The following is a 15134-nucleotide window of genomic DNA, read 5'->3' as shown; positions in this document are numbered from 1 at the left end:
ATGTTAACCAGTTCTGCACGTACAGCTGGATGTCATCGTACGAGGTGAATCGTTTGCCCCTCAGAGCCTTTTTAAGGGGACCAAAACTGGCATAATCATAGGGACAACAGTGAATGCCCAGCGTCACTTGCAAACCTTGACCACCCTTCACCAAGCGATCAAATCAAAACAACCAGGCAATCTCATCTGTGGGGTCATTCTGCTTCATGACAATGCAAAGCCTCAGACGGCCAACACAGTCTCGGCACTCCTGCAGAAATTCAAATGGGAGGCTCTCTGCCACCCTCCATACAACATTTTTGATCCCCTTAAAAAGGCTCTGAGGGGCAAATAATTCACCACGGATGACGATGTCCAGATGTATGTGCAGAACTGGTTAATGTCGCAGCTCTGGAAATTTTTTGAGACAGCCATTCACCACCTTGTGTCACAGTGGGACAAGTGACTCAGCAGCCAGGGTCAATACTTCTAACATAGAGGTACTGGTTTCTGTAATTATGCCCCTGGCTCGTTTCTTTTTTAACACCCCTTATAGTCACCCAATGATAAAAAATGAGTTTATGTAGTACTGGGTTACCTTTGTGACACAACTGAAAATTTCTTAGCAAACAGATGATCACATCTTCCTAAACAGGGAGAAATAATCAGATGTAAAAGCAGTTTCAGGCATACCCCAAGGGAATGCTGCATGATTGTCAATGATTTTTATATACAAAAAAGTCCAGTGCATAGCTTACTATGTTTTCCAAGACTGTTTGTGGAGAGTAGAGTTGTATACAGGGAAGCCAGATAAGTACAGTAACATACAGAAAGATCTTCCAAAGATCAATTCTATGTGCACAAAATGCCATGTTACCCAACAATGTAAACAAATTATTTATTCCACATTAACACATGGAAAGAGTCATTGTTTGATTACAAGACTGGCGATGAATCATTGCCAATGAACTGTAATTCACACATGAAATTAGCCTCTAAAACCCTTTTTTTTTAACAATTTTTGGGTACTTTCCTTTTCTCTTTGATTCTTACCAGGTTGGGTTAAACAGAGAGAAGATCCAAATAAAAGCAGAAAGTTTCAGCAATGATTTACTTAGTAATGAGAAAGTGTCAAGAATATACACATTCAATTCCAGTAGCAGACACTGTGAAGGAGGCATTACGCACCATGGAGAGGTTATTGTTAAAATTCCGAGAGCATGTGTACTAAACAAAAGTCAAAATTTAACTTTTTTCCACATATACCTCAATAAACAGCCATGTTGGTAAAATCAGAGAATTTTGAGCTCATTTAGAGACTTGCTGACAGTCTTTCTTTACAAGTACCATTTGTAAATAGAACAGGGAAGAGTATAGATGGTAATGGTAACCTATGTGCTCAATGCAACACACTAAAGTAGAATTCAAAACGTAGATGTAGAAGTAAAACAAACTGGATTTACAAGAAGTTGCACTCACCATTATTTTATTCCTTACTCAGACTGCTGGTAAGTGAGGCAAATGTCAGCAAGTGCTAAGTGATAAGCTCCAGTTTATGCAAATGCTGTGTTCTGCAAAAAGGTTAAAGACTGACTCTTGCCTACATGCAGTTGTCAGAGCATTACAATTAACACAAACCTTAACCCTTTGCTGTCAAGTTCCGTGTAACAATGAACCAGGTGAACTTCAAGAAATCCTCACTATGGTGGCCACATTTGTCACTTCACAAATTGCATCTGCTGTACCAAGTAGGCATCATGGCTATATATATGTTTAGTGGCATGAAAAGAACTGAACAGTGAAGGAAAAGATGAAGTTCCAGATATTCTTTTATTATGTAGCTCTAAACCAGGTATACCTACAACAGTTACAATATTACATTGTTTACAAGAGTAAGAAGTTTGTTATTTTCTTGGTGCATATTATCTCCGTAAGAGGAGTTTCTGTCTATAAAAAAAGAAGAGAATACTGGGAAAGTGCCCTTCTCAATGTCTTTAAGTTGGTTTTCTCTTGAAATATTGTGTCTCCTTATTTTCTTCTTTATAATCTCATGAATTCAGACACATTAATGCATTTTTGGCTACCTATACTTAATATATCATATTATACTAAGGAGCAGTGAAAGTGGAGGCTGAAGGGACAAGCATAGTAGGTACTCCACCTTTTAGGCACGCTTCTCCACTAGTGGCCATCCCAAAAACCTGTCATCCCAAGTTTGGAGCCATTGCCTTGCACACATTTTGAACCAAACCCACCAAAGTATCACGGTTGATCAAACAGTTTCCAGTTGAGGGTATTGCTGAGTGTATACACAACATAGGGCAACTCCAAGGCAGAGATACAAGTAACAACATGCGACATGTAAGCAAGGGACTAGTGTGGCATTCTTGTCTTTCCAACGTGCACAAGGTAAATGCAGCCTGATGATATTATTACCAAATGCATCCAAACAGGACCAATGTGCTATTATTCTTTCCTTGGCTGCTGAAGGACAAATACCAGCACACATCCACCGCAGAAAGAGGAATGTGTTTGGGGCATCAAGGCTGTCAAAAACCACTGCTGTGGAACGATACACCAGTGGGTCTGCTTCATGATAAACATCCCTATTCGCTTAAGTCATAATGCAAAAGATATGCCACCTCAAGTGGGAGACACTTGAGGACTCGCCCTATAGTCCTGATCTCTCCCCACAGGATTAGCATGCCTTTGGGCACTTAAAAAAGGCCTTGAAAGGTAGAAGATTACTGTCTGACAAGGATGAGGTACATGCACTTATGGATTTATTTACGCAGCAGGACACAATGTTTTACTACGTGGGTATCTTCAGCCTGGTGTGCCAGTGGGACGATTGCCTCAACACCTGCGGTGAGTTTGCCTGGTTGGAGTTCTGATTCTGGGCTGCATGGCTTTCAAATGGAAACTTTTTGATCACTCCTTTTATAGCATCTGACTACGCTGTCTGACACATGCATGCACAACGTATCACAAGGTACACACTCGAAGATACGATACCCAAAATAGGCAGATAGCACATTTCAATAAAGATTTTGTGGTCGGTAGTGGACGATTTTAAACACTATGTCAAGGAAAAGTTTAGAAAATACTGTAATGAAACAGCAGCCTCTCGATTTAAATGTATTCTCAGGTAACTTAAAGATATATTACAGCCAAATACATTATTACTGCTCATCCATTAAATTGTAAAGCTATGTCAGCTTTGATCATGTGAATATTTAAAAATTTCTTAGCTTTGCACGTTAGTTTAAACATCAGCGCAAAGCAGAAAAAGTGAGTCTTCTGCTGCTCTGAAGATCATTATCTGAGGAGTCCTTTGAAGCTGAAAATGCTTTCAATGAATTTTTCCCAGATGCCTTTCTCTGGAAGTCACTTTCTTGCATGTTTTCATGCATGGCATAATACTAAACCTAGTCTTCCAACATGACATCAATGGCCCACACATTTTCTATCTGGTTATATTGGCAGTGATAAGAGGGCAGCCTCAAGACACTGTGACCCTCTTCCACTGCTAAGCAGTCAACTTCAAACTGATTTAAAAGTGCTGATTTCCTCCAACATATTTCCTTTCATACAGCAACCTGAAATTGATATAGTTCTTCTTCTAGCCATTGTGCAATTTCCTCCTCCTTTGTATTTGAATTAGGATTTCCTGTATTTTCTCTGACTGACTGACAATGGGTGTTATCCACAATCCTCTTCTAAACCACATAATAAACCTGAAAGTGGGTGTTTAAATATGTAACTATTCATCTCTATGATAATCACTGGATTTGGAGCTTGAAAGTATTAGCTTTACACTTTTGATAAAGTAATATTCATATGATCTATCATAAAAGGCAATAAATCTCTTTGCTTTGCCAGTCAATACTCTCAAACCACTATTGCTCTTATAATCATGCCAGATATGTCTTCTGGCATTTCACACCTCTTTCACTTGAATGGCAACTCTCTGTTAAAGAAATATGTTATGTTAAACATCTGTCACCATGTGCCTTTTAAGACGTGTGTTCTCTGTCATATAATTCCAATACAGCACAATGAACAACATCTTTATGGAAATTGCCCAAATCAGTAACAATTCTTTCCAACAATCTCCTTCTTCTCAGATAAACTTCATTCCTTCACAGGTTTCAACTGCCCGTACTTCTGCATATATTCTCTGTGCAGTTCACAGTGAAATGCCACGAGTCTTTGCTATTGCATTCTGTGGTGGGCCAGTAAGATTTCATGTCTTCTGACATTGTCTTTAAGGTCGTGAAGAAATTTGTAGACCTTGTATATGACTTCCTTTGTTTGGTTCTGAGTGTCTTTAAACTCTGGCATTTTAACTGAGAAACTAAAATTGCAATACTAAATTATGAAAACCACCATATTTTTGCAAACATGTGACACTTCCATACATGGAACACATAAGCGAATGATCAGTAGCAATGAAGTTGTGCCAACCACAACATGAATGAAGCACAGTATCTCCACAAATTCTCTTAACAATAGTTGGTTGTTTGGTAGACCCTGCTTCTTACAACATTACCTGGTCAGTACCTGTAGCAAAATGACAATGTGGCAACATTGTGGGCGTAGTCACAGGCTACACTAGATTAAGCCAAGGGCTTCTCATTGGCACTTAGAAATGGAGGGAACACGAGAACTGATCTGCACCTCTGAGCCGCTTTTGCTGTTCCTTATCTAAAATTATTTTCGTTTACTAATTCATAGTTACCGACATATCTTAAGCGTCTTAATACCACTAACGAGCACCTACATCTAAAAAAATTTTTGGTGATAAAGAAATCGCCTTCAAAAAATAAAATGTCTATATATAAATGTGATGGTTAATACCACAGAATTTCCCAGAATACCTGGCATCTATGTTCTGATCCCAAAAAGCAGAAATCCACAAAAAGGGTCTTGGATAATAAGATGCTACAGATAATTTCCACCGTGGAATAGCAGGCTGGCTTGTAAACAGAGATACTGACATGGCTTATGAATTTTTCTATAAACATTATATCTCATTGTGTGAGTAACTTTGGCACTAAAACTCAAAGGAGAAAGTGGATTTAAATGTATGCGTATGCCAGCGATAAATGGTAACAAAAACATGCCAAAAAATGGGAGAAAAAGCAGGAAGAGAAGGGATCTTGGCAGATTCTTACTGATATAGTAGAAGGTTATTGTCATCATTACTGTGAAACCTAATACCAAAGGCTGCACCTGAGTAACTAGCTTGCGTACAGGGTTAGACCATACCTGTCACGATTACATGGGCCCAAAATAATAACCAAATCATATAAGATTCTTTTCATCTATTAAGAGCAGCAAACAGTAGTAATTTTCAACAAATAAGGAAGAGTATTCCTCTGAGGAAAGTACAACAGGAAATGATGATAAAGTGACTAACGGGAAAATGCTGTAGTGATCTTAAAAGTGTTTAAATTCCATCTTTTGAAATACCAGAAATTCACTCAACTAGTGGGAGGGGGGGGGGGGGGGGGGGGCACAGAGATGATAGCCAAGCACAACTATATGGAAACTTACTGCAAATTTATCAGAAGTAAAAAGAGCGAACAGACTTAAAGGAGAAATAGGTGAACTTTCTGAGATATTTGACGGATATAATTCTGAGGTTTACCATTATTTTACATTATAACTAAAGCCGATGTACAGTAACACTGAATTGTATGATAGTAGTAGTACTGCAGGAGAGATTCTTTATTGAGAATTGAACTCTGTGTCTAACAGCAAACCTATTTTTCCTTGTCAGTGATAATGTGTGTTTATTTTGTTCCTCATTACAATTGTGTGAGATTATTTACACCATAAGCTAGGTTTCACTTTTGTTAAATTCGTGCACAAAGATTAGTTTTTTAAAGTTACAACAGAAGAACTTCAAATCCCAATGGTGGTACAGATAAAAAGTGCAAAACATGAACACTATGAAGAACATGTGATGTCACAGACGTGTGTTCAGGAGACAACTACCATTTGCTGCAGTGATAAAATGGCTAGCTCATGCAAACTTTTTAATGGAACAGTACACTTGCCAAGCACACGAAAGTTTCTCTGACTCATCCTGAAATACTTTTTACAAGATGGCTGGCAAGGAAAACAGTACAGGCAGATATTGATAAATTATACTATAAACATGAGCTACTGATTAAAAGCCAAATTTAAAAATCTCACTAATCTTACAATGTAACTGGACAGATAACACCACATTGCAGTAGGAGATCACACGTGTAACGGTATCTTTATGTGTGTGTTCTCCTTCTGCTACTTGATGAGTAAATTTTTTTATCTATCCAATTACATTACGCTTTTCACTAGTATCTTACTTATGTGGCAAGACTCCCTACTTCTACAAGAATGATGCCAATCACACATATGTATCAACTTACAAATGATCATGCCACTAAAAAGTACTGATACACTTAAATTAATACTTTACTCCAACACACTGTCAATTTTGTTTATCTACATTATGTATTACATTTACAATGGAAGGCAACACTTCTCTCCCAAGTCTTTTATAGAGAGTAAATACCTATGATCAAGGCAGCAACGCTTAAAAATTTAAACTACAAATAAAGAATAATCGGCAGTGGCTGAGAATGATCAAACTTTCAAAATACTCTTGTTAGAGTATTAGCATGAAAAGCACGAAATACTTATTAATTAATTACAACAACAAAAAACAACTTCGGAATAAGCTCTTAGTACTTACTTCCCCGAGGCCCATAGAACTTGACACAAAATTCATTTAAGCCTCCAAGAATGGTAACTTCATGTTTACTTTCTATGCTGCATCAAGAGTTAAAGGTAAATGATGACATACAGTTAGACTTTCATTTATTGCATTTTTAACTTAAAGTAAGGGACAGTATAATTTGTAGTGAGGTAGGGCGTGCATGAGAAAGAGATCGAGTTGTGTTGTGACGTCTCTATCTCTATCTCTCTTGGCTAGCAAAATTAAATATGGTGTAAAAGTTTTAACCATGAGGCTAATAACTCTGCACATGGCACTGACAGGTCTCCCTCCCCCCCCTCCACAAACACATATTTTGATAACCTAAACCTTAAAAAAAAAATTCTGAAGTGCTGGTAAATATAAAAACACAAACAAATGCACAAAAATGTTGTAACTATTTTTATTTCCCAAAATAAACAAGGTGTATCATACTGACATCAAATAGCATTATTCTGTTATTTAGGTGTCACATTAGTTTCTTGATTTTTGAAAAGCATTTAACTCAGTACTGCACCTACAGTTATTGTCAAAAGTACAATCAAATAGGGTATCAAATGAAGTTTGTGACTGGATCGAAGACATATTGGTAGGGAGGACACAGCATGTTATCTCGGATGGAGAGTAATTGTCAGATGTAGAAGTAACTTTGGGTGTACCCCAGGGAAATGTGTTGGGATCCTTGCTGTTCATGTAGGGTATTAATGACCATGCAGACAATTTTAATAGCAATATCAGGGTTTTTGCACATGATGCAGTCATCTATAATGAAGTTCTATCTGAAAGAAGCTGCATAAATATTCAGTCAGATCTTGATAAGGTATTAACACAGTGCAGAGATTGGCACCTTGCTCTAAATTTTCTGAAATGTAAAATTTTGCACATCAGAAAATGAAAAAAATGTAGTATCCTATGACTATAATATCAGTAAGCACCTATTGGACTTTGTCAACTCATACAAATACCTGGGTGCAACACTTTGCATGGATATGGAATGGAATGATCACATAGGTTCAGTTAAGGGTAAAGCATGTGATAGACTTCAGTTTATTGTTAGAATACTGCGGAAGTTCGATCAGTCCACAAAAGAGATTGCTTACAAATCATCCATGCACCCAGTTCTAGAATACTGCCAACTGTGTTGGAACCGTACCACATAGGACTAACAGGGGATAATTAATGTATACAGAGAAAGGAAGCACGAATGGTCACTGGTTTGTTTAATCCATCCCAGAGTGTCACAGAGACACTGAAGGAAGCGAAATAGCAGACTCTTTAAGACAGACGCTAACTATCCTGAGATAGGCTATTAACAAATTTTCAAGAACTGGCTTTAAATAATTACTCTAGGCATATGCTACAACTCCCTACGTATTGCTCACATAGGGATTGTGATTAGAATAACTACTGCATGCACAGAGGCATTCAAACAATCATTCTTCCCATGCTCCATATGTGACTAAACAGGAAGAAAACCTTATAACTGGTAGAATGGGATGTACTATCTGCCATGAACCTCACGGTGGTTTGCAGAGCATAGATGTAAATATAGTTATGTAAAGGTAACAGGATGAGATATCACACACTGTTCCATCTCAAAACTCATACAGTTTAAAAAAATATAAGTAAGTTAGAGTGCGGTAATGACAGAGTCCAACTTAGTGGCAGGCAATGATGTGTTTGTAAACACATAAATCTAGTTCAAAGATTTAATGGGTCGATAAATATTTGATAATAGTCATTGGCTCTGATCAGTGACAATGTTAATGGCTGTTGTAATCTCACTTTCTTGTGTATATTTTTAAAGATTTGTTCCTGGTTAGTGAAGCCAATGAATCTGAAAACAAAAGACCTGGTTGTAGTGACAGACTGACAAGCAGCTTAGCCCCCCCCCCCCCCCCGCCCTTCCTTAAACCATGTTGTTTGCTACATGTTTCCTATGTCACTGGTCAAAACCAACAATTAGTAGTGCATAGTTTTTAATTGTCACAAAGTGTTAATTTACAGAATCATACACTAAAATAATATTAATATAATTACTATTCTTGTTATTAATCACTTCCACCATTCTCACAATCTTAAAAAGTTCAGATCTTTCTAACTGCAAATTCAAACTTTGGGCCTGTCTGGAATCTTCACAAAAGTGGTAATCAAAGTTCTCAACAAGAATGACTGTTACAGGTATATTCTTAGAATTTTTCATGGCCTTTGGCACTGTTGATCATAAAATACTGCTAAACAAACTAAGCACTGGGTGTAAGAGGACTAACAAAAGAATGGCTCCAGTATTACTTGAAAAACAGGGTGCAAAAGTATGATAGTTAAAAAATGTCAGCTGAAGATAACTTTCTACTGAAACAATTGTCAGACAAGAAAGATATAAACATTGGTGTCCCTCAGGGTAGTGCATTGAGTCCAATTCTGTTCTTAATAAATATCAATGACTTTCCAGGCAGCATAAGACTTGGAAAAAATTATTTTTCCTGACAGCAACATTAGTCACTGACAGAGATCACCAAACCTATTAATACAGAGAGCAGATGGCACTGGGTTCTGCATTAGTTTTGTAACAATCAGTGTCTTGTCGTGACATACCAGTCCTATGCACAGTCATTTCTTTACTAAGGGATTCTTTTCTGAGTAACAAAGGTACAAAAAAGGTACACAGGCATAAAAAATGCTGTCATCTGGCAGACATCTGTTTAAGGAGTTGGGCATTTGGATTACTGCTTCAAAGCATGTTTATTTCCCCGTGAAGTTTGATGTAAATAATCCACTGGTAAATAATCACTGGTGTGCAAAACCACAATACAAGAGAAAACAATGACATTCATTATTCCACATTAAAGAGTGCCTTTAGCACAAAAAGATATAATGGTTCTGTACATAACAGTGGAACAGCAGCCAGCCTGGACGTCAATTTACCACAGAAAAACAAACTCAAAACAGCATCCTATATCATGGAATAAAATTGTATAATGAACTGTCCGATGAGATGAAAAAGGTTACTAAAATACTTTTACTTCAAAAGGCAGCTAAAACATACTCCACACATAATGCATAAAACACAATTATCCCTTGGAGGACTCGGAGTAATGGGTTAGTAATGAAAAGGGAGAACTACATCATCATATCACATTCCAATACATAATCACAGTGTACTGCTTCTACAGACAAATGTGCCAAGATCTATAGTGAATGATAACAAAGCTTTGTCATTCTCCTGAGCTCAACATCTCACTCGAGTTTTCCAGACAGACTGAAGGTAGGAGAGAGATGTGCACGCTCGTGGTCCTGGAGCCACAGGTGCACGTAGTGTTGAACTGCACAACTGTTTTATATTAGAAGATCTTTGTTGCAAATTATGTATGATCAAAAAAAAAAAAAAACAATGTATGATAAAAACCAGGTGAATGAGAATTCAGTTGTGAAGACTATTACTTCATATTTGGGAGGATGGCATTTGCCATATCTGGCCATTAGGTTTTCCTGAATTATTTCAGAAAATGCCATGATGGCTCCCACAGCAAGGCCATGGCTGACCAACTGCTCTAGCCTCACAAATTATACTTGCATACTATGTGTGTTTTTGTATATTGGAGCTATTTGTTTCGTTGTATTTTGATGAAAGGCCCTATATCATTGAGAGATTATCCGCCAATGTACAAATATGTGGCTACTGTGTAACTTCACAAATTATACAGTAAATTATATAATTTAAGTGGTTAATTAAAACTGAGCTAGAACATTATTTTTTCTTTACTCTCCAAGTACTAAATTTTGAATGGTTGTTAGTTGCGTGTGCGGTTCCAGGGCACTAAACCAAATGTTTTGCATTCAAAGCTTGGCTGGTTCTTAGATTCCTCCTCCCCCCCCCCCCCCCCCCAGCACCACTTCTTTCTGGCCATAATTTTTACACGCACCTCCCCCAATATTTTATGTATGTTTTAACACCAAGTTGCACTCTGCTTTAGATTCTATGTTGGACTCAAACTGTCCTCCCCTCCTCCACCAAGCACCATCCCCTCTCAGTTTGGGTGTACTCACTTTAGACTTTACTGAATTTACAAACATACTGAGTGGCATATTTTTCCCAAATCCTTCGCAACATTTCCATTCTTTTAATCACTCTGAATTCCAGTTTTCAAGAGTAAAGCATAAAATTTTTAAATGGGACAAGTATCAGTTTGTCTTCTCCATTGTACACAGGAAATGTCAGACTGATCTTACTTTTCAGATTATGTCAGTTTAGTAGACAGAAATGAAAGAGAGGCAATATCAGTAGGCAATTATGAGGGCCAGACTAGTAAATGCAAATCAAGTGCCATAATACTGCAGCATCTCGCTCACTATTTACTTTGTAAACAAACAATAAATGTCACAACATATCAAGTGTCTGCAAGTAGCTCAATTCATATGCAAGAATTATTCAAAAACAGCAACTGTGTATCGATTAGGCTAATTGTAGACTCTAGATATTTTATGGCATTATTCACAGTTTGTTGATAAAGTAAATACCAGATGACATGGTGCAGTGATATGGTTCAGGATTCCTTGTTTTGGAAGACTTAATTTAGCCATGTTCTGGCAAATGTGACCTGTGTTTTCCATGGTTTTCCCAGTGTAAATATTCGGAATATCTGACATCATTATGTTAAATGGTTAAAAGACCAATAAATAAATAATACATCCTAAGAAAGCTCTATCAGTTTTTTTTATGCAATGTGACCAACTCTCACTGTTATTGTATCATCATCATCTTTTTTTATGAATTTTCAACCAACTGTGGAACTGTGTTCACTCTATACAGAATTCTACAAATTTTAATTACAAATACGTTAGGCATGACTGAATGATTTAATGCATTTGTTAAGGACACTGACAGATTCAGGAGAATGAAGGCTCATGCCCCAAAAGGCTTTCCTAAATAACTATACACAAGTGCCGAGATGGTTCCTTTAACAAGGCTGCGGCTACTCACCTGCTCTTTCCTCAAAATGTCTGTACATTCATACCCCTAGACGAATAAATTATACGGCATTCCTCTGTAATGACACTCATCCAAAGAGAATCCATTCAAGTGTCTTCATCAGTATATTATTTTTCTCACAAACTTTTTTTTTAAAAAAAATTCACGTATGTGACTGACATTCACCTGAACTACACGGAATGTTACTTATTTCTGACAAACATGTAACACAGTCCAACTGCACTAAATTTTTTCATCTAATCAATCAGGTTGTTCTCAATCCTGCTGACATTACACAGTTAGCTACCAGTGAGACATTTCTTCATTAAAGACAAGGGGGAAAACTATAGTTATGAGATCTGTAAAATATATGCCACAATACAACATTAACCAATACTCCACACCAACACAACCATATGGAGATTCCTGACCCATTTCCACAAAGGGTAAAAACATTTCTACTATAGAAACTTCACAGTCAACAATCCACAACATATGTTTCAAGGTCCTACTCACAATCCTACAAAAGAAAAGAAAACTTGTTCCTTGCATTTACTGACTGAAATGTAACAACTCCTACTCAGTCATTTTAGCCATTAGTAACAGTTACTTGAAAGACCGGAAAAACAAAGCAATTAACTGAACATTTTCGTGAATACAGTCTTTCACATGTAATCACTCTCCATAGAGAGAAAATGTTACCTCTCACACAGAGTTCCAAAAGCAAAAATTATGCTGCACACACTACAGAAATATAAATAGGCCTAGCTAATGAAAACAGACAACCTGAGATATAGCTTTACATCAATTTGTGTTTGTTTACAGAAATAGAGAAAATAATGTGAATATAAACTTTTTAATCCGTAAGTGAAGAAAATTTTACAAAATTTTATTTGAAACCCGATTGTTGAGCTCATGGAACCAATGAGTACTCATTATAATACTATTTCAATGTGTAATATTTAGGTTGCACAAACAATATTATGAACATCCACACTAGTAGTTTCCACTTTGTGAATCCCTCACTACTGCCACAATAATAAATAGTACGAGTTCAGAACTATATTTTTGACTGTTCACTGTAAACAACGGCTCTGACTGTAATACGAAGGCCACTTATACTATTGACATTAATATTTATCTCACAGAAAGTTGGAGAACACATTAGCATTGTGTATTTGTAGCGATCCCTTACCGTGGAGACGACATAGGATGCAAATTTATGTTAATTTATTTCAGGAGAAAATGCACGAAAAAAATCACATTTGACGTTTAGGAATAGCATAAAAACCTTAAACATTGTAAAAAAATGCAAAAACAAACACACTATCCAGGGCCAATATACTGTCAGCTGACTGACAGAATAACGTCGCACAGCTTTATGTTTGTTTACCATTACTTTAAATGTGTAATTTGCAACATGATACATGCAGGCTACGATGTCAAATAAACAGTGTTCTTCGCTCATTGAAATAATGTAAATGAAAAGCTCTGATTCGTCCAGCAGTCATACAGCTACCTACAATTACGAAACAAAGTAATCTCTCCCTTAACAACTAAACGAGCACCAATGACTACACAATTCCTTTGTTTAGGAGTACGTCTTCGAAATGCCATTCTTGATGAAACTAACGCAGATCAAGCAGTCATCAAATTTTACGAACAAAGGAACATATGCTGCTGCGACAAAAGGATACAGCTTGATAACATCAGTGTCCATTCGTCTTTTCCCTGCGCTAGGTGACGACATTCTTGCGAATAATATTGCCGTCCCTTGATCCCCTTTACTCTCTGAATGCGTTACACAAAACCTGCATGCGTAATCAAACATTCGACAGCATTTCAAACACTGCAAGCCACAGTTAAAAACGTCAAGATAACGTCACCTATTACTCTGATTCGAATTCATTTCTACTCCTTTACCATCTTTTACTCCGCACAACTATATCCATTGCAACATAGTTGCCAACATAATGCGCATACTGCAGAGATCAATTTTCCAGTACTCACTGACAATACACCTTAAGCTTCTTGTATGACGACGGATTCGTAAGAAAATTATTTTATTACAAAAGAAGAACCTTGAATATGGATATTGATACCTATAAAGAATAGACTGATGACACTGCACGGTAGAATTCTGATACATAGTTAACTGCATTTCATTTTTAGCTTCCACCCCGAGAGTAGTATGCATAAACGGCAAGGGAAAAGAAGTCGAATAGTATGTATAAAATAGAATATGGATTACAAAATAGGGAAACAGCTTGATTAAATTACACATAAATGGCAGGGCGTGCTTTCATCAGTCAATTATGTACAGGCTGCTATGTATAACCTGAATGAATCCGATTGTGGAGATCTCAAGTAACTGCAAATGAGACGATCCCTGAAATAGTACTTTTTTTGTCACAAACGGGCAAGTGTCACAGTTTTAAGCCTTCTTGTACAACACTATTTAAATATTTCTCGTGATGTTCACAATAAATGGTTGGTTTCCCTCAACTCAAAGAATCTGAATAGCGACAGCTTGCTCTTCCAAACTCGATTATCTGACTGTTAAAACTACTTTGTCATCGAATCAGTTTTTGCTTAAGTCGTTACATTGACCAACAGAGGTTTTCGTCATATTGACATCCGAACGCCAGCATCCTCTACCGTGCATAGGAGCTTCCCTCTTCTTCCAGTGGTTGGCGTCAGTTTATCGCCGCCCTCAATGGCTATGAACTCCACATCCCTGCCAACACGCGCCCAGACACAGATATACTTCCTATACCATTACTGCTTCACCTAATCTTTTGAGGCTCATCGTAGCAGAAGCCCAAGATCCTACTGGAAGTGATCACCTACATGTCCTTCACCAGATGACATACCGTGCACCAAACCAGACGCAACCCACAGCACACCAGCAGATTCAGAACTATTCCCACGTAGCTTGGAATACATGTCATGCCCAAAGCCATACACTAGTCGTAAGCCACAACTCCAGCCTTCAAAATACTGATGACAGCCAACATGAGTCTGGTTTCCTACAACACACCATCACAAATGAAGTTGCCAATCATACCTTACCCCATACTATTTAATATGGCCTTCCCACTCCCCTTCCATGAACTCTTGTTCTGTACTAAGGATCCCTTTGTCTCTACAAAGAATTCCTTCGTACTTGTAACTGAGACATGCTCCAATGTCACCAGCTGCCCCAGAAACATTTTCACATTTCCAATAAACCGTACATAGTACTGAAAAAAATCGAAAAAGATTCTGAGGAAAAAACTCACTACCATGAATCCCATCCTACAAAACAACAGATTCCCCATCATCCAGATAAGCTCACCAAAACCAACCACTTTTTGTCTTACCTGGAAGACACTTTCACTATCCCACATGACCACAACTTTAACTTTGATAACTCAGTGG

The 15134-nt window shown here is 37.4% G+C and overlaps 1 protein-coding gene across 3 annotated transcripts in view; it reads right to left on the bottom strand.

The window, feature by feature from the left end:
- The window catches only part of LOC124556634 (ubiquitin-conjugating enzyme E2 H), a 151289-nt gene extending 137630 nt beyond the window's left edge, over positions 1-13659 (bottom strand). For all 3 annotated transcript variants that reach the window (XR_006968633.1, XM_047130603.1, XM_047130604.1), the window contains exons 1-2: positions 13412-13659; positions 6725-6801 (exon numbers count right to left, since the gene is read on the bottom strand). Coding sequence is in view for 2 of the 3 variants with exons in the window: in XM_047130603.1 (XP_046986559.1) it covers positions 6725-6801; positions 13412-13545 (211 nt within the window). In the remaining variant the exon portion in view is untranslated. The remainder of the gene's footprint in view (positions 1-6724; positions 6802-13411) is intronic.
- Between the last annotated feature and the right edge of the window lie 1475 nt (positions 13660-15134).

This window comes from Schistocerca americana, chromosome X, assembly GCF_021461395.2.
Source record: "Schistocerca americana isolate TAMUIC-IGC-003095 chromosome X, iqSchAmer2.1, whole genome shotgun sequence".
Classification (NCBI taxonomy): Eukaryota; Metazoa; Arthropoda; class Insecta; order Orthoptera; family Acrididae; genus Schistocerca; species Schistocerca americana.
This window is presented reverse-complemented; position numbering and strand designations above follow the sequence as displayed.